This window comes from Zophobas morio, unplaced genomic scaffold (genome assembly GCF_036711695.1).
Source record: "Zophobas morio isolate AGI-343-1 ecotype UQ-CSIRO unplaced genomic scaffold, CSIRO_AGI_Zmor_V1 ptg000021l, whole genome shotgun sequence".
In the NCBI taxonomy this organism is placed as follows: Eukaryota; Metazoa; Arthropoda; class Insecta; order Coleoptera; family Tenebrionidae; genus Zophobas; species Zophobas morio.
In genome coordinates, this window is record NW_026972126.1 from 19,854,291 (window position 1) to 19,868,352 (window position 14,062).

A 14,062-nucleotide genomic window follows, 5' to 3' on the forward strand; every position below is an offset into this window, starting at 1 on the left:
GTTTTCGTTCGTAAGATGGTAAACTATTGATTTTAGCTTTGCAAGCCTCAACAAAAAGCACTTTTTTTCAGTTTCGAATTTTTCTATTTTGCAATTTTTCGAGTTTCAGTTTTTAATTTTTCTTTTTTGATTTTCTTTATTTTTTCAATTATTCACTTTTTCAGTGTTTCGATTTTATATCTTTTTGTTTTTTCAATTTTAATTTTTTCAGTTTCTCGCTTGTTTAATTTTTCGATTTGCAGTTTTTCAATTTTTGTGTCTGTACTTGCTAAGATAAGATTGATTTTGGCAAATAGCATACCTTCTAAGAAAATAGAGGGGCGGGTGGGCGGGCCTAGTGCTTCCTAAGATAAAACTAATTTTGGCAAATGATATACTCTCAAAGAAAATAGTGGGTGGGTGGGCGGGGCTAGTACTTGCTGAGATAAGACTGAACAATATCAAGAGTGGTAACTAAAATGAAGAGGGGGTAAATCTTTAGGAAAAAAAGGTCAACTCAACTCCGCCCACCTCTTTTCTCTATTTTCCTAACTATTTTTTTTTGCTGTAAAATTGGAATTGAATTGTATTTAGACAAAGGGGAGAATCTAAGATCTGAAAACAAAGTAAAAAGTGTCCACACCCACCCACCTCTATTCCGTTTTGATCATTCATTCTTATTGACTCTAAAGAACAGAAGTTGAATTTTATGTTGATAAATAATATAATCTGGGAATACATTTTTTTTAATACAATTTAATTTTTTCTAAATTGTTTCAATTTTTAGATTCTGCAACTTTTCGATTACCAATTTTACGAGTTTTCAATTTTTTACTTTTTTATTTTTCATTTCTTTTACATATTTTTCGATTTGCAATTTTTCTGTTTTTCATTTTTTTGTTATAGTACTTGTTAAGATAAGACTAATTTTGGCAAATGACATACTCTCAAAGAAAATAGTGGGTGGGTGGGCGGGGCTAGTACTTGCTGAGCTAAGACTGAACAATATGAAGAGTAGTAACTGAAATGAAGAGGGGGTAAATGGGCGGAGCTACTCTTTGCTTATATTATTAGAATCTTTAGAAAAAAGGTCAACTCAACTCCGCCCACCTCTTTCCTCTATTTTCCTAACTATTTTCTTGTTGGAATTGAAATGTATTTAGACAAAGGGAAGAATCCTAGATCTGAAAACAAAGTAAAAAGTGGCCCCACCCACCCACCCCTTTCCGTTTTGATCATTCATTCTTATTGACTATAAAGAACAGAAGTTGAATTTTATGTTGATAAATAATATAATCTGGGAATACATTTTTTTTAATACAATTTAATTTTTTCTAAATTGTATCAATTTTTAGATTCTGCAACATTTCGATGAGCAATTTTACGAGTTTTCAGTTTTTTACTTTTTTATTTTTCATTTCTTCTACATATTTTTCGATTTGCAATTTTTCTGTTTTTCATTTTTTTTGTTAGTGCTTGCTAAGATAAGACTAATTTTGGCAAATGACATTCTTTCTAAAAAAATAGAGGGCGGGTGGGCGGGGCTAGAACTTGTTAAGATAAGACTGATTTTTGCAAATAACATACCTTATAAGAAAATGGAGGGCGTGTGGGCGGGGCTTGTACTTGCTGAGATAAAACTGAACAATATGAAGCTTAGTCAATGAAATGAAGAGGGGGTAAATGGGCGGGGCTACTGTTTGCTTATATTATTAGAATCTTTAGAAAAAAGGTCAACTCAACTCCGCCCACCTCTTTTCTCTATTTTCCTAACTATTTTCTTTTTGGAATTGAATTGTATTTAGACAAAGGGAAAAAATCTAAGATCTGAAAACAAAGTAAAAAGTGGCCCCACCCACCCACCCCTATTCCGTTTTGATCATTCATTCTTATTGACTCTAAAGAACAGAAGTTGAATTTTATGTTAATAAACAATATAATCTGGGAATACATTTTTTTTAATACAATTTAATTTTTAATAATTTGTTTCAATTTTTAGATTCTGCAACTTTTCGATTAGCAATTTTACGAGTTTTCAATTTTTTACTTTTTTATTTTTCATTTCTTCTACATATTTTTCGATTTACAATTTTTCTGTTTTTAATTTTTTTGTTAGAGTACTTGCTAAGATAAGACTAATTTTGGCAAATGACATTCTCTCTAAAAAAAAAGAGGGCGGGTGGGCGGGGCTTGTGCTTGCTAATATAAGACTGAACAATATGAAGCTTAGTCACTGAAATGAAGAGGGGGTAAATGGGCGGGGCTACTGTTTGCTTCTATTATTAGAATCTTTAGCAAAAAGGTCAACTCAACTCCGCCTACCTCCTTTCTCTATTTTCCTAACTATTTTTTTTTTGCTGTAAAATTGGAATTGAATTGTATTTAGACAAAGGGAAAAATCTTAGATCTGAAAACAAAGTAAAAAGTAGCCCCACCCACCCACCCCTATTCCGTTTTGCCATTCATTCTTATTGACTCTAAAGAACAAAAGTAGAATTTTATGTTGATAAATAATATAATCTGGGAATACATTTTTGTTTAATACAATTTAATTTTTACTAAATTGTTTCAATTTTTAGATTCTGCAACTTTTCGATTAGCAATTTTAAGAGTTTTCAATTTTTACTTTTTCATTTTTCATTTCTTCTACATATTTTTCGATTTGCAATTTTTCTGTTTTTCATTTTTTTGTTATAGTACTTGCTAAGATAAGACTAATTTTGGCAAATGACATTCTCTCTAAAAAAAAAAGAGGGCGGGTGGGCGGGGCTTGTACTTGCTGAGATAAGACTGAACAATATGAAGCTTAGTCACTGAAATGAAGAGGGGGTAAATGGGCGGGGCTACTGTTTGCTTATATTATCAGAATCTTTAGAAAAAGGTCAACTCAACTCCGCCCACCTCTTTCCTCTATTTTCCTAACTATTTTCTTTTTGGAATTGAATTGTATTTAGACAAAGGGAAGAATCTTAGATCCGAAAACAAAGTATAAAGTGGCCCCACCCACCCCTATTCCGTTTTGATCATTCATTTTTATTGACTCTAAAGAACAGAAGTTGAATTTTATGTTAATAAACAATATAATCTGGGAATACACTTTTTTTAATACAATTTAATTTCTACTAAATTGTTTCAATTTTTAGATTCTGCAACTTTTCGATTAGCAATTTTACGAGTTTTCAATTTTTTACTTTTTTATTTTTCATTTCTTCTACATATTTTTGATTTGCAATTTTTCTGTTTTTCATTTTTTTTTTTTGTTAGTACTTGCTAAGATAAGACTAATTTTGGCAAATGACATTCTTTCTAAAAAAATAGAGGGCGGGTGGGCGGGGCTAGAGCTTGTTAAGATAAGACTGATTTTGGCAAATAACATACCTTATAAGAAAATAGAAGGCGGGTGTACTTGCTGAGATAAAACTGAACAATATGAAGCTTAGTCACTCAAATGAAGAGGGGGTAAATGGGCGGGGCTACTGTTTGCTTATATTATAAGAATCTTTTTTATTAACTGAAGTTATTTACTGTAAAATGGAAATTGAATTCTATTTTGACAAATGGTAGAATCAAAAATTTAAAACAAAATATAAATGGCCCCGCCCATCTACGCCTATTCCACTTTGATCATTTGTTCATATTGGCTCAAAGGAAGAAATATGAATTTTATAGTGATAAATAATAGAATAATGATTATATTTTTTTAATACAATTTATATTTTTTACTAAATTGTTTCAATTTTTTGATTTTGCAATTTTTTGATCAGCAATTTCACGAGTGTTCAATTTTTAATTTTTTCAATTTTTCATTTTTTCCATTTTTCGATTACCAATTTTTCAGTTATTTTATTTTTCTTTTTTAGCAGTTATTTGCTAAAATAAAACTGATTTTAGCGAATGACATACCCTCTAAGAAAATAGAGGGCGGGTGGGCGGGCCTAGTACTTGCTAAGAAAAGACTAATTATGGCAAATAACATACTATCTAAGAATATATAGGGTGGGGCTACTACTTACTTTTAAGACCCTTTAGAAAGAAGCTAAATTCAGCCCCGCCCACCTCTTTTTTATTAACTGAACTTATTTACTATAAAATGGAAATTGAATTCTATTTTGACAAACAGTAGAATCAAAGATTTAAAACAAAATAAAAATGGCCCCGCCCATCTACGCCTATTCCACTTTGATCATTTGCTCTTATTGGCTCAAAGGAAGAAAGATGAAGTTTATAGTGATAAATAATAGAATCTAGTGATGATTACATTTTTTTAATACAAGTTATTTTTTTTTACTAAATTGTTTCAATTTTTCGATTTTGCAATTTTATGATCCGCAATTTCACGAGTGTTCAATTTTTAATTTTTTCAATTTTTCATTTCTTCCATTTATCGATTACCAATTTTTCAGTTATCTTATTTTTCTTTTTTAGCAGATATTTGCTAAAATAAAACTGATTTTAGCGAATGACATACCCACTAAGAAAATAGAGGGCGGGTGGGCGGGCCTAGTACTTTCTAAGAAAAGACTAATTTTGGCAAATAACATACTATCTAAGGATATATAGGGTGGGGCTATTGCTTACTTTTAAGACCCTTTAGAAAAAAGCTAAATTCAGCTCCGCCCACCTCTTTTTTTGAATTCTATTTTGACAAATGGTAGAATCAAAGATTTAAAACAAAATAAAAATGGCCCCGCCCATCTACGCCTATTCCACTTTGATCATTTGCTCTTATTGGCTCAAAGGAAGAAAGATTAATTTAATAGTGATAAATAATAGAATCTAGTGATGATTAGATTTTTTTAATACAATTTATTTTTTTTACCAAATTGTTTCAATTTTTCGATTTGCAATTTTTTAATCAGCAATTTCACGAGTGTTCAATTTTTATTTTTTTCGATTTTTCATTTCTTCCATTTTTCGATTACCAATTTTTCAGTTATTTTATTTTTCTTTTTTAGTAGATATTTTCTAAAATAGACTGATGAATGACATACCTTCTAAGAAAATAGAGGGCGGGTGGGTGGGTGGGGCTAGTACTTGCTCTGATAAAACTGAATAATATTAAGACTAATCACTGGAATAAAGAGGGGGCGAGGCTTATAAGACGCTAACTCAGCCCCGCCCATCTTTTTTTTCCATTTCACTGAATAATTTTATGTACTGTAAAATGGGACCCGAATTCTATTTTGATAAGTGGTTGAACCCTAACATTTAGGTTTGATCATTCGTTCTTATCGTTTTTGAAGGACGGAAATTGGATTTTTTTAACAATTAAATTTTTACTAAGTTGTTTCAATTTTTAAATTTTGTAATTTTTCGATCAGCGGTTTCACGAGTTTTCAAATTTTTATTTTTTTATTTTTTAGTTATTCCATTGTTCGATTTGCAGGTTTTCAGTTTTTCTTAGTACTTGCTAAGATAAGACTAATTTCGGTAAATAACATGAATAAATATTGATTAACGATTTACCACGATTACGATAACCTTAAAAATTTTGCAAGAATTCATGGTATTCGATTTTACAATTTCAAAGTTAAATTCCAAAATAGTGATATATAATTTTGATTTTTTTTGCCAAAAATGTGGCTGTCCAGAGTGAAAACTCAACACGCATTCAGACATCACAAAAAATAGTAAATAGTCCTAATATAGTTGGATATTTAGGTATCTCGATATTTAAAATCGTGTGATGTTGAGAGATTTTTCTCTAGGTATAAAAATGTCCTAACAAACAAAAAACATTTGTAAAATAAAAAAAATAATGTAGATGAATAAAGTATTATTTTCTATTTCAAAAGAAAAAAACATATCTTCATATTATATACACCGTCAAAATAAATCTAGGGTCAGTGACGGCCATGGAACTGTCAACTATCTCACTAGATAATTTATTAGGATTATTTCACACAGATTATTTGAAAGAGAATTTTTAGATAAACAGGTTAATATAGATTAGTTGTACATAATAGAACAAATTAATGTATGTTGTATATCATAAACATTTATTTAAATACAGTTTAATAGCGTTTATTTATTGAAAATCTCAATCTCTACGTGAAACAATCAATAGAAAACATTTACGTCCAACCTGCAATAAAAATCCCATCACCTATCGCATTGTTAAACTCTTTAATCTCTCATTCAGTCGCATTATCAGATCTGCATCTACGTCAATCCCTCTGACGTGATTCATCAAGTGTTTACCCAAATCTTACTCAAGATATAAATCAAAAATTCCATTTTCACACCCAAATTAATCTATCCTCTTCTCCATCTTCGCATGCAGAACGCGATCAAAGCGTGACAAAAAACGCGGAAATCCATTATAGGATGTTTCAAGAACACAGAATAAAACCTGATTGACAAATTGGTTCTGTGACTATGACAACAATGTACCTCTTTGTCCATTATTTGCATTAATTTGGCATACATCCTATCCGAATAATTAACTAGAACACAAACATCCATCAAGCCTATATAAAAAGAGACCTTAACACAGATTCATTTTCAAGTGAGTCGCTGCAAAATGTGCACCGAAATGAAAACCGTTGTGGTACTTGTCGTAGTTGTGTTTTATACCACCGAGGTAACTCAAGATTGAACCAAAAACCAAAACTAAAAATTGTTGTGCAGGCCCTGGACTGCGGGATCCACTTCACCAAAAACGAGGAACTCACAGGAATCTTCAACAAGTGTATTAACAGCAACAGGACACTGGAGGATCTCTGGGACATGGCGCCGATGTCGTCCGAATCCGACTCCTCCAGTTCCGAAGAAGAACCCACAGTTGGTGCGTACCCGTTTTTTTGTTTTCGAATTTCAAAAAACCGGTTTTTGTAGACGGGAAAATGTTGCAAAACTTCAGGACTAAACGAACTGTTATGAAGGCCAGTGCCGCTAATGAGACCGAAACTGAAGAAGAGACCAACCAATCAGAGAACGCCACGGAGAATTGCGTCATTCAGTGCATTTTCGAAAGTATGCAAATGACAGATAGCACTGGCTACCCCACCCACGCTAAAATCTTGGAGGGGTTGTTGAAAAATGCCACCAATAGGGAACTGAGGGATTTTTTGCAAGATACCACGGATGAGTGCTTCCAAGACATGGACAAAGAGGTCACCATGGATCCTTGCTCCTATTCGGTGAAGTTGGTCACGTGCTTGGCTGAGAAGGGTAAATCCAACTGTTCTGATTGGCCGGTGGGTGACTTGCCTTTTCACCAGTGACAAAATGTGTTATATATATGGTTAATTAGGGATGTTTTTGTAGGTAATAAATCGTGCATACCGTGGTTGGTCGTTCTTTGTACTCCCTGAGCGTAAGCTAGTTTTTATTAAATATCGATTTTCGGAACTACTGGACCGGTTGTTGTCAAAATTTTGTACTTATATTGGGAATATCATGTAAATGCTAAAACGCTAACCAAAATTGGGCTAATCGCCAGCACCACCAATGGGATAACGTTATCAAGAAAATTTACATTAATATGTATATATATATTTTTTATTTTATAAAATAAGTATTATTGCTTGATAGATAGCTGAAAAACATCCGGTTAAGTATCAGGAGAAATATCCAACTATTACGGCTATTTTTGAAATTAACCGGCTATTTAACAACAATAACTTATTCCTGTACTTGCGATATATGAATGCGTGTTGAGCTTTCACCCTAGACATCCAGATTTTTGGGAAAAAATTAAAATTCTATAAGAAAAGAGAGGGTGGGTGGGCGGGGCTAGTACTTGCTAAGGTAAGACTGACCAATAATAAGAGTATTCGTTGAAATGAAAAAAGGGTAGGTGGGCGGAGCTACCGTTTGCTTATAAGACTTTTTAGAAAAAAAGATGAACTCAATCGCACCCACCTCTTCCTCTATTTCTCTATTTTCTCTGTTTACTTTAAGATGGGAATTGAATTCTATTTTGACAAGGAGTAGAATCTAAGATATAAAACAAAGTAAAAAGTGGCCCCGCCCACCCACCCCACTTGCGTTTTGATCATTTATTCTTATTGGATATGAAGAATTGAAGTTGGATTTTTTATTAATTCATAATAGAATCTAGGATTTCAATTTTTAAATAAAATTTAATTTTTACTAAACTGTTTCAATTTTTAGATTTCGCAATTTTTCTATCAGCGATTTCACGACTATTCTTCTTTTAATTTTTCAATTTTTTATTTCTTCCATTCTTCAATTAGCAATTTTTTGAGTTTTAACTCCTTTCTTGTTGTAATATAGAACACCTATACGCGCCGGAATAGGAATGTCGAGTTCTAGCTACGAGGTTGATGTCGGTGTCGGTGTCGGTGTCGGGCAGCGCCTCCTGTTCCTTCCGTTTTGATCATTCACTCTTATTGGCTATGAAGAACGGAAGTTGGATTTTATCTTGACAAATAATAAAAAAAAAATTTAATACAATTTAATGTTTACGAAATTGGTTCAATTTTTAGATTTTGCAATTTTTTGATCAGCGATTTCACGAGTGTTCAACTTTTCATTTCTTCCATTTTTCGCTTAACAATTTTTCATTTTTTTGTTAGTCCTTGCTAAAATAAGACTGATTTTAGCGAATGACATACCTTCTAGATAATAGAGGGCGGGTGGGCGGGGCTAGTACTTGCTGAGATAAAACTGAACAATATTAAAAGTATTCACTGAAATGAAGAAGGGGTAGGTGGGCTAGGCTATTGTGTGCTTATAAGACTCTTTAGAAAATAACTTAGCCCTGCCCACCTCTTTTCTCTATTTCACTGATTATTTTCTCTATTTACTGTAAAATGGGAATTAAATTTCTACTTTGACAAAGGATAGAATCTAAGATTTATTATTATTAAAACAATATAAAAAGTGGCCCCGCCCACAAATTTGGGAATCAACTGAATAAATGCATATCTACTATGTTGCTATTTTTTTTGAAAAATTTACAACCAATAATTTTTGTAAAAATCTGGATTTATTGTACCTTGTGTACTTCATAGGCGAGGGAAATTTTGGCCAAATAGCCTTGGACCAATCTTTTGATATAACAGTTTTTCATTTTCTTTCATTTTTCAATTTTTCTGTTTTATAATTTTCGTTTTTCCAACTTTAATTTTTCAATTACTCGACTTCCAAATTTTTCAGTCTTTTGTAAAAAATTAGCAAATTTTCGATGTAATAATTTTTAATTTTCTGATTTTTCAAGTTCTTGATTTTTACTTTTCATTTCCACGATTTTTTAATATTCATTTTCTCAATTTTATATTAGAATTTTTGCTTTTTCATTTCCTTTATTTTTTTTATTTTTTCAAAATTTCTGTCGCACTGCAATTTTTGATTTAGATTTGTCCGACTTCTTTAATTTTCAATATTGCGATTTTACCATACATATTCCTTTTTCCGATTTTGGACTTTTTCGATGTTTAAGTTCTTCGTTTCTTCGATTTTTCAAGTTTTTGGATTTTTCAAAGTTTTCATTTTATGCTTTGTCGTTGTTTTATTTTGGTTTTTCAATTTCACAGTTTTGCAATTTTGCATTTTTTTATTAGAAAAGTTGAAAAATTGAAAAATGAAAAATCGAAAAACTAAATAATCAGGAAAAATCGAAAAATTGGAAAACGGGTAAATCGAAGAACTGAAGAAACGGAAAACTAAAACATTGAGAAACTAAAAATCGAGAAACGTATTCATTTTATTTACTGTAAAATTACAGAATGTAGGATTATTTTTTTATATCAAATTTAATTTTTACTAAGTTGTATCAATTTTTAGATTTTGCAGTTTTTCAGCTTTTTTTTGTTAGTCCTTGCTAAAATAAGACTGATTTTAACGAATGACATACCTTCTGAGAAAATAAAGAGCGGGTGGGGCGGCTAGTAGTTGTTAAGATAAAAATCTAAGATTTAGAGCAAAGTGACTAAAAAGTGCCACGCCCACCCACCTATATTACGTTTTAATCATTAATTCTTATGAGCTCGAAAGAACGGAAGTTGAATTTTATACTGATAAATAACAGAATCTAGGATTGCATTCCTTTTAACACGATTTAATTTTTACTAAATTGTTTCAATTTTTAGAGTTTGCAATTTTTCGATCAGCGATTTCATCAGTATTCAATTTTTAATTTTTCAATTTCTCATATCTTCCATTTTTCGATTAGCAATTTTTCGGTTTTTTCTTTTACTAGTCCTTGCCAAAATAAAACTAATGTTAGCGAATGACATACATTCTAAGAAAATAGCGGGCGGGTGGGCGGGGCTAGTACTTTCTAAGATAGCACTGAACAATATTAAGAGTTTTCAGTGAAATGAATAAGAGGTAGGTGGGCGGGGCTACTGCTTGCTTATAAGACTCTTTAGAAAAAAACTTAACTCAGCTCCGCCCACCTCTTTTCTCTATTTCACTGACTCATTTTGTTTACTGTAAAATGGGAATTGAATTCTATTTTGACAAGTGGTAGAATCTAAGATATAAAACAAAGTAAAAAGTGGCCCCGCCCACCCACCCCACTTTCGTTTTGATCATTTGTTCTTATTGGCTATGAAGCACGGAAGTTGGAGTTTATATTGATAAATAACAGAATCTAGGATTACATAATTTTAATAAAATTTAATTTTTAATAAATTGTTTCAATTTTTAGATTACGTAATTTTTTAGATTTTTTATTGTTATTCCTTGCTAAAATAAGAATTACATACTTTCTAAGAAAACAAAGAGGGTGTGGACGGGCTTAGTAGTTGTTAAGATAAAAGTCTTAAAAAAGTAACTAAAAAGTGCCCCGCCCACCCACCCATATTCCGTTTTGATCATTAATTTTTATGGGCTCTGAAGAACGAAAGTTGGATTTTATACAGATAAATAACAAATAGAATCTAGGATTATTATTTTTTTCTAATACGATTTAATTTTTACTAAATTCTTTCAATTTTTAGAGTTTGCAATTGTTCGATCAGCGATTTCACCAGTATTTAATGTTTAATTGGTCAAGTTTTCATTTCTTCCATTTTTCGATTAACAATTTTTTAGTTTTTTTTTTGTTAATCCTTGCTAAAATAAAACTGATTTTAGCGAATGACATACCTTCTAAGAAAATAGAGGGCGGGTGGGCGGGCGTAGTTGTTGTTAAGACAAAACTAATTTTGGCAAATGATATACTCAGTAAGAAAATAAAGGGCGGGTGGGAGGCCCTAGTAGTTGTTAAGATAAAAATCTTAGATTTAAAACAAAGTAACTAAAAAGTGCCCCGCCCACCCACCCATATTTAGTTTTCATCATAAATTTTTATGAAGTCTGAACAACGGAAGTTGGATTTTATACTGATAAATAATAAATAGAATCTAGGATTATTATTTTTTTTAATACGATTTAATTTTTACTAAATTCTTTCAATTTTTAGAGTCTGCAATTATTCGATCAGCTATTTCACGAGTATTTGATGTTTAATTGGTCAAGTTTTCATTTCTTCCATTTTTGGATTAACAATTTTTTGGTTTTTTTTTTTTGTTAATCCTTGCTAAAATAAAACTGATTTTAGCGAATGACATACCTTCCAAGAAAATAGAGGGCGGGTGGGCGGGCCTAGTTGTTGTTAAGACAAAACTAATTTTGGCAAATGATATACTCTGTAAGAAAATAAAGGGCGGGTGGGAGACCCTAGTAGTTGTTAAGATAAAAATCGAAGATTTAAAACAAAGTAACTAAAAAGTGCCCCGCCCACCCACACATATTTCGTTTTCTTCATAAATTTTTATGAGGTCTGAACAACGGAAGTTGGATTTTATAGTGATAAATAATAAATAGAATCTAGGATTATTATTTTTTTTAATACGATTTAATTTTTACTAAATTCTTTCAATTTTTAGAGTCTGCAATTATTCGATCAGCTATTTCACGAGTATTTGATGTTTAACTGGTCAAGTTTTCATTTCTTCCATTTTTCGATTAACAATTTTTTAGTTTTTTTTTTTTTGTTAATCCTTGCTAAAATAAAACTGATTTTAGCGAATGACATACCTTCCAAGAAAATAGAGGGCGGGTGGGCGGGCCTAGTTGTTGTTAAGACAAAACTAATTTTGGCAAATGATATACTCTGTAAGAAAATAAAGGGCGGGTGGGAGACCCTAGTAGTTGTTAAGATAAAAATCTTAGATTTAAAACAAAGTAACTAAAAAGTGCCCCGCCCACCCACACATATTTCGTTTTCAACATAAATTTTTATGAGGTCTGAACAACGGAAGTTGGATTTTATAGTGATAAATATTAAATAGAATCTAGGATTATTATTTTTTTTAATACGATTTAATTTTTACTAAATTCTTTCAATTTTTAGAGTTTGCAATTTTTCGATCAGCGATTTCACCAGTATTTAATGTTTAATTGGTCAAGTTTTAATTTCTTCCATTTTTCGATTAACAATTTTTTAGCTTTTTTTTGTTAATCCTTGCTAAAATAAAACTGATTTTAGCGAATGACATACCTTCTAAGAAAATAGGGGTGGGTGGGCGGGCCAAGTTGTTGTTAAGACAAAACTAATTTTGGCAAATGATATACTCTGTAAGAAAATAAAGGGCGGGTGGGAGGCCCTAGTAGTTGTTAATATAAAAATCTTAGATTTAAAACAAAGTAACTAAAAAGTGCCCCGCCCACCCACCCATATTTCGTTTTCATTATAAATTTTTATGAGGTCTGAACAACGGAAGTTGGATTTTATAGTGATAAATAATAAATAGAATCTAGAATTATTATTTTTTTAATACGATTTAATTTTTACTAAATTCTTTCAATTTTTAGATTTTGCAATTGTTCGATCAATGATTTCACGAGTATTTAATGTTTAATTGGTCAAGATTTAATTTCTTCCATTTTTCGATTAACAATTTTTTAGTTTTTTTTTTTGTTAATCCTTGCTAAAATAAAACTGATTTTAGCGAATGTCATACCTTCTAAGAAAATAGAGGGCGGGTGGGCGGGCCTAGTTGTTGTTAAGACAAAACTAATTTTGGCAAATGATATACTCTGTAAGAAAATAAAGGGCGGGTGGGAGGCCCTAGTAGTTGTTAAGTTAAAAATCTCAGATTTTTAACAAATTACCTAAAAAGTGCCCCGCCCACCCACCCATATTTCGTTTTGATCATTAATTTTTATGGGCTCTGAGAAACGGAAGTTGGATTTTATACTGATAAATAATAAATAGAATCTAGGATTATTATTTTTTTTTAATACGATTTAATTTTTACTAAATTCTTTCAATTTTTCGAGTTTGCAATTGTTCGATCAGCGATTTCACCAGTATTTAATGTTTAATTGGTCAAGTTTTGATTTCTTCCATTTTTCGATTAACAATTTTTTAGTTTTTTTTTTGTTAATCCTTGCTAAAATAAAACTGAATTTAGCGATTGACATACCTTCTAAAAAAATAGAGGGTGGGTGGGCGGGCCTAGTTGTTGTTAAGACAATACGAATTTTGGCAAATGATATACTTTCAAAGAAAATAAAGGGCGGGTGGGAGGCCCTCATTGTTGTTAAGATAAAAATCTAAGAATTAAAACAAAGTACGTAACTAAAACGTGCGCCGCCCACCCACCCATATTCCTCTTTGATCATTAATTCTTATAGGCTCTGAAGAACAGAAGTTGGATTTTATATTTTTTTAATACAATTTAATTTTTCGATCAGCAGTTTCACGAATTTTAAATTTTTAAATTTTCAATTTTTGATTTCTTCCATTTTTCGATTTTCTGTGTCTTTATTTGTTTTAAAATAGAAACTAATTCTTTATTCATCTACAATGTTTTTTATGTTAATTAAAGGATTAAATCCGCTTCAATCCATGAATCCCATCTTGTCAGAACAGGTTCTGGAGGCAATAGACAATCCGGTAAGGCTTGGATCCTCAAAGCTTTAAGAAATACTTTCTTTACGTTGGAAATGAAACCATTGACATACAAAATAAGCAGAAAAAATAAAATAAATTGCCCATAGAGTGAAATAAATTAAATGAGGCGATAACCCACAATACACACAAGACGGATTAAAAATACACGTAACGTGTATAGTGGGTTGCATCAACCTAACTCAAATAAATTTATAAAACTCATCTTCA

General features: G+C 31.3%; 1 protein-coding gene across 1 annotated transcript; it reads left to right on the forward strand.

Annotated features, from left to right (window-relative positions):
• Positions 1-6,265: 6,265 nt before the first annotated feature.
• Positions 6,266-7,270, forward strand: LOC135132337 (general odorant-binding protein 71). Its single transcript, XM_064060407.1, has 3 exons — positions 6,266-6,562; positions 6,610-6,766; positions 6,817-7,270. Exons 1-3 carry the CDS (start codon positions 6,503-6,505, stop codon positions 7,203-7,205), a joined length of 606 nt encoding a protein of 201 aa, XP_063916477.1. The 5' UTR covers positions 6,266-6,502; the 3' UTR covers positions 7,206-7,270.
• Positions 7,271-14,062: the final 6,792 nt, after the last annotated feature.

Bases quoted from the DNA above. Each gene is read 5' to 3' on its own strand.
- LOC135132337 (XM_064060407.1), top strand. From the start codon at position 6,503: ATGTGCACCGAAATGAAAACCGTTGTGGTACTTGTCGTAGTTGTGTTT. The intron at 6,563-6,609 runs GTAACTCAAGAT...ATTGTTGTGCAG, and splicing joins TTGTGTTTTATACCACCGAG to GCCCTGGACTGCGGGATCCA. The intron at 6,767-6,816 runs GTGCGTACCCGT...CGGTTTTTGTAG, and splicing joins CGAAGAAGAACCCACAGTTG to ACGGGAAAATGTTGCAAAAC.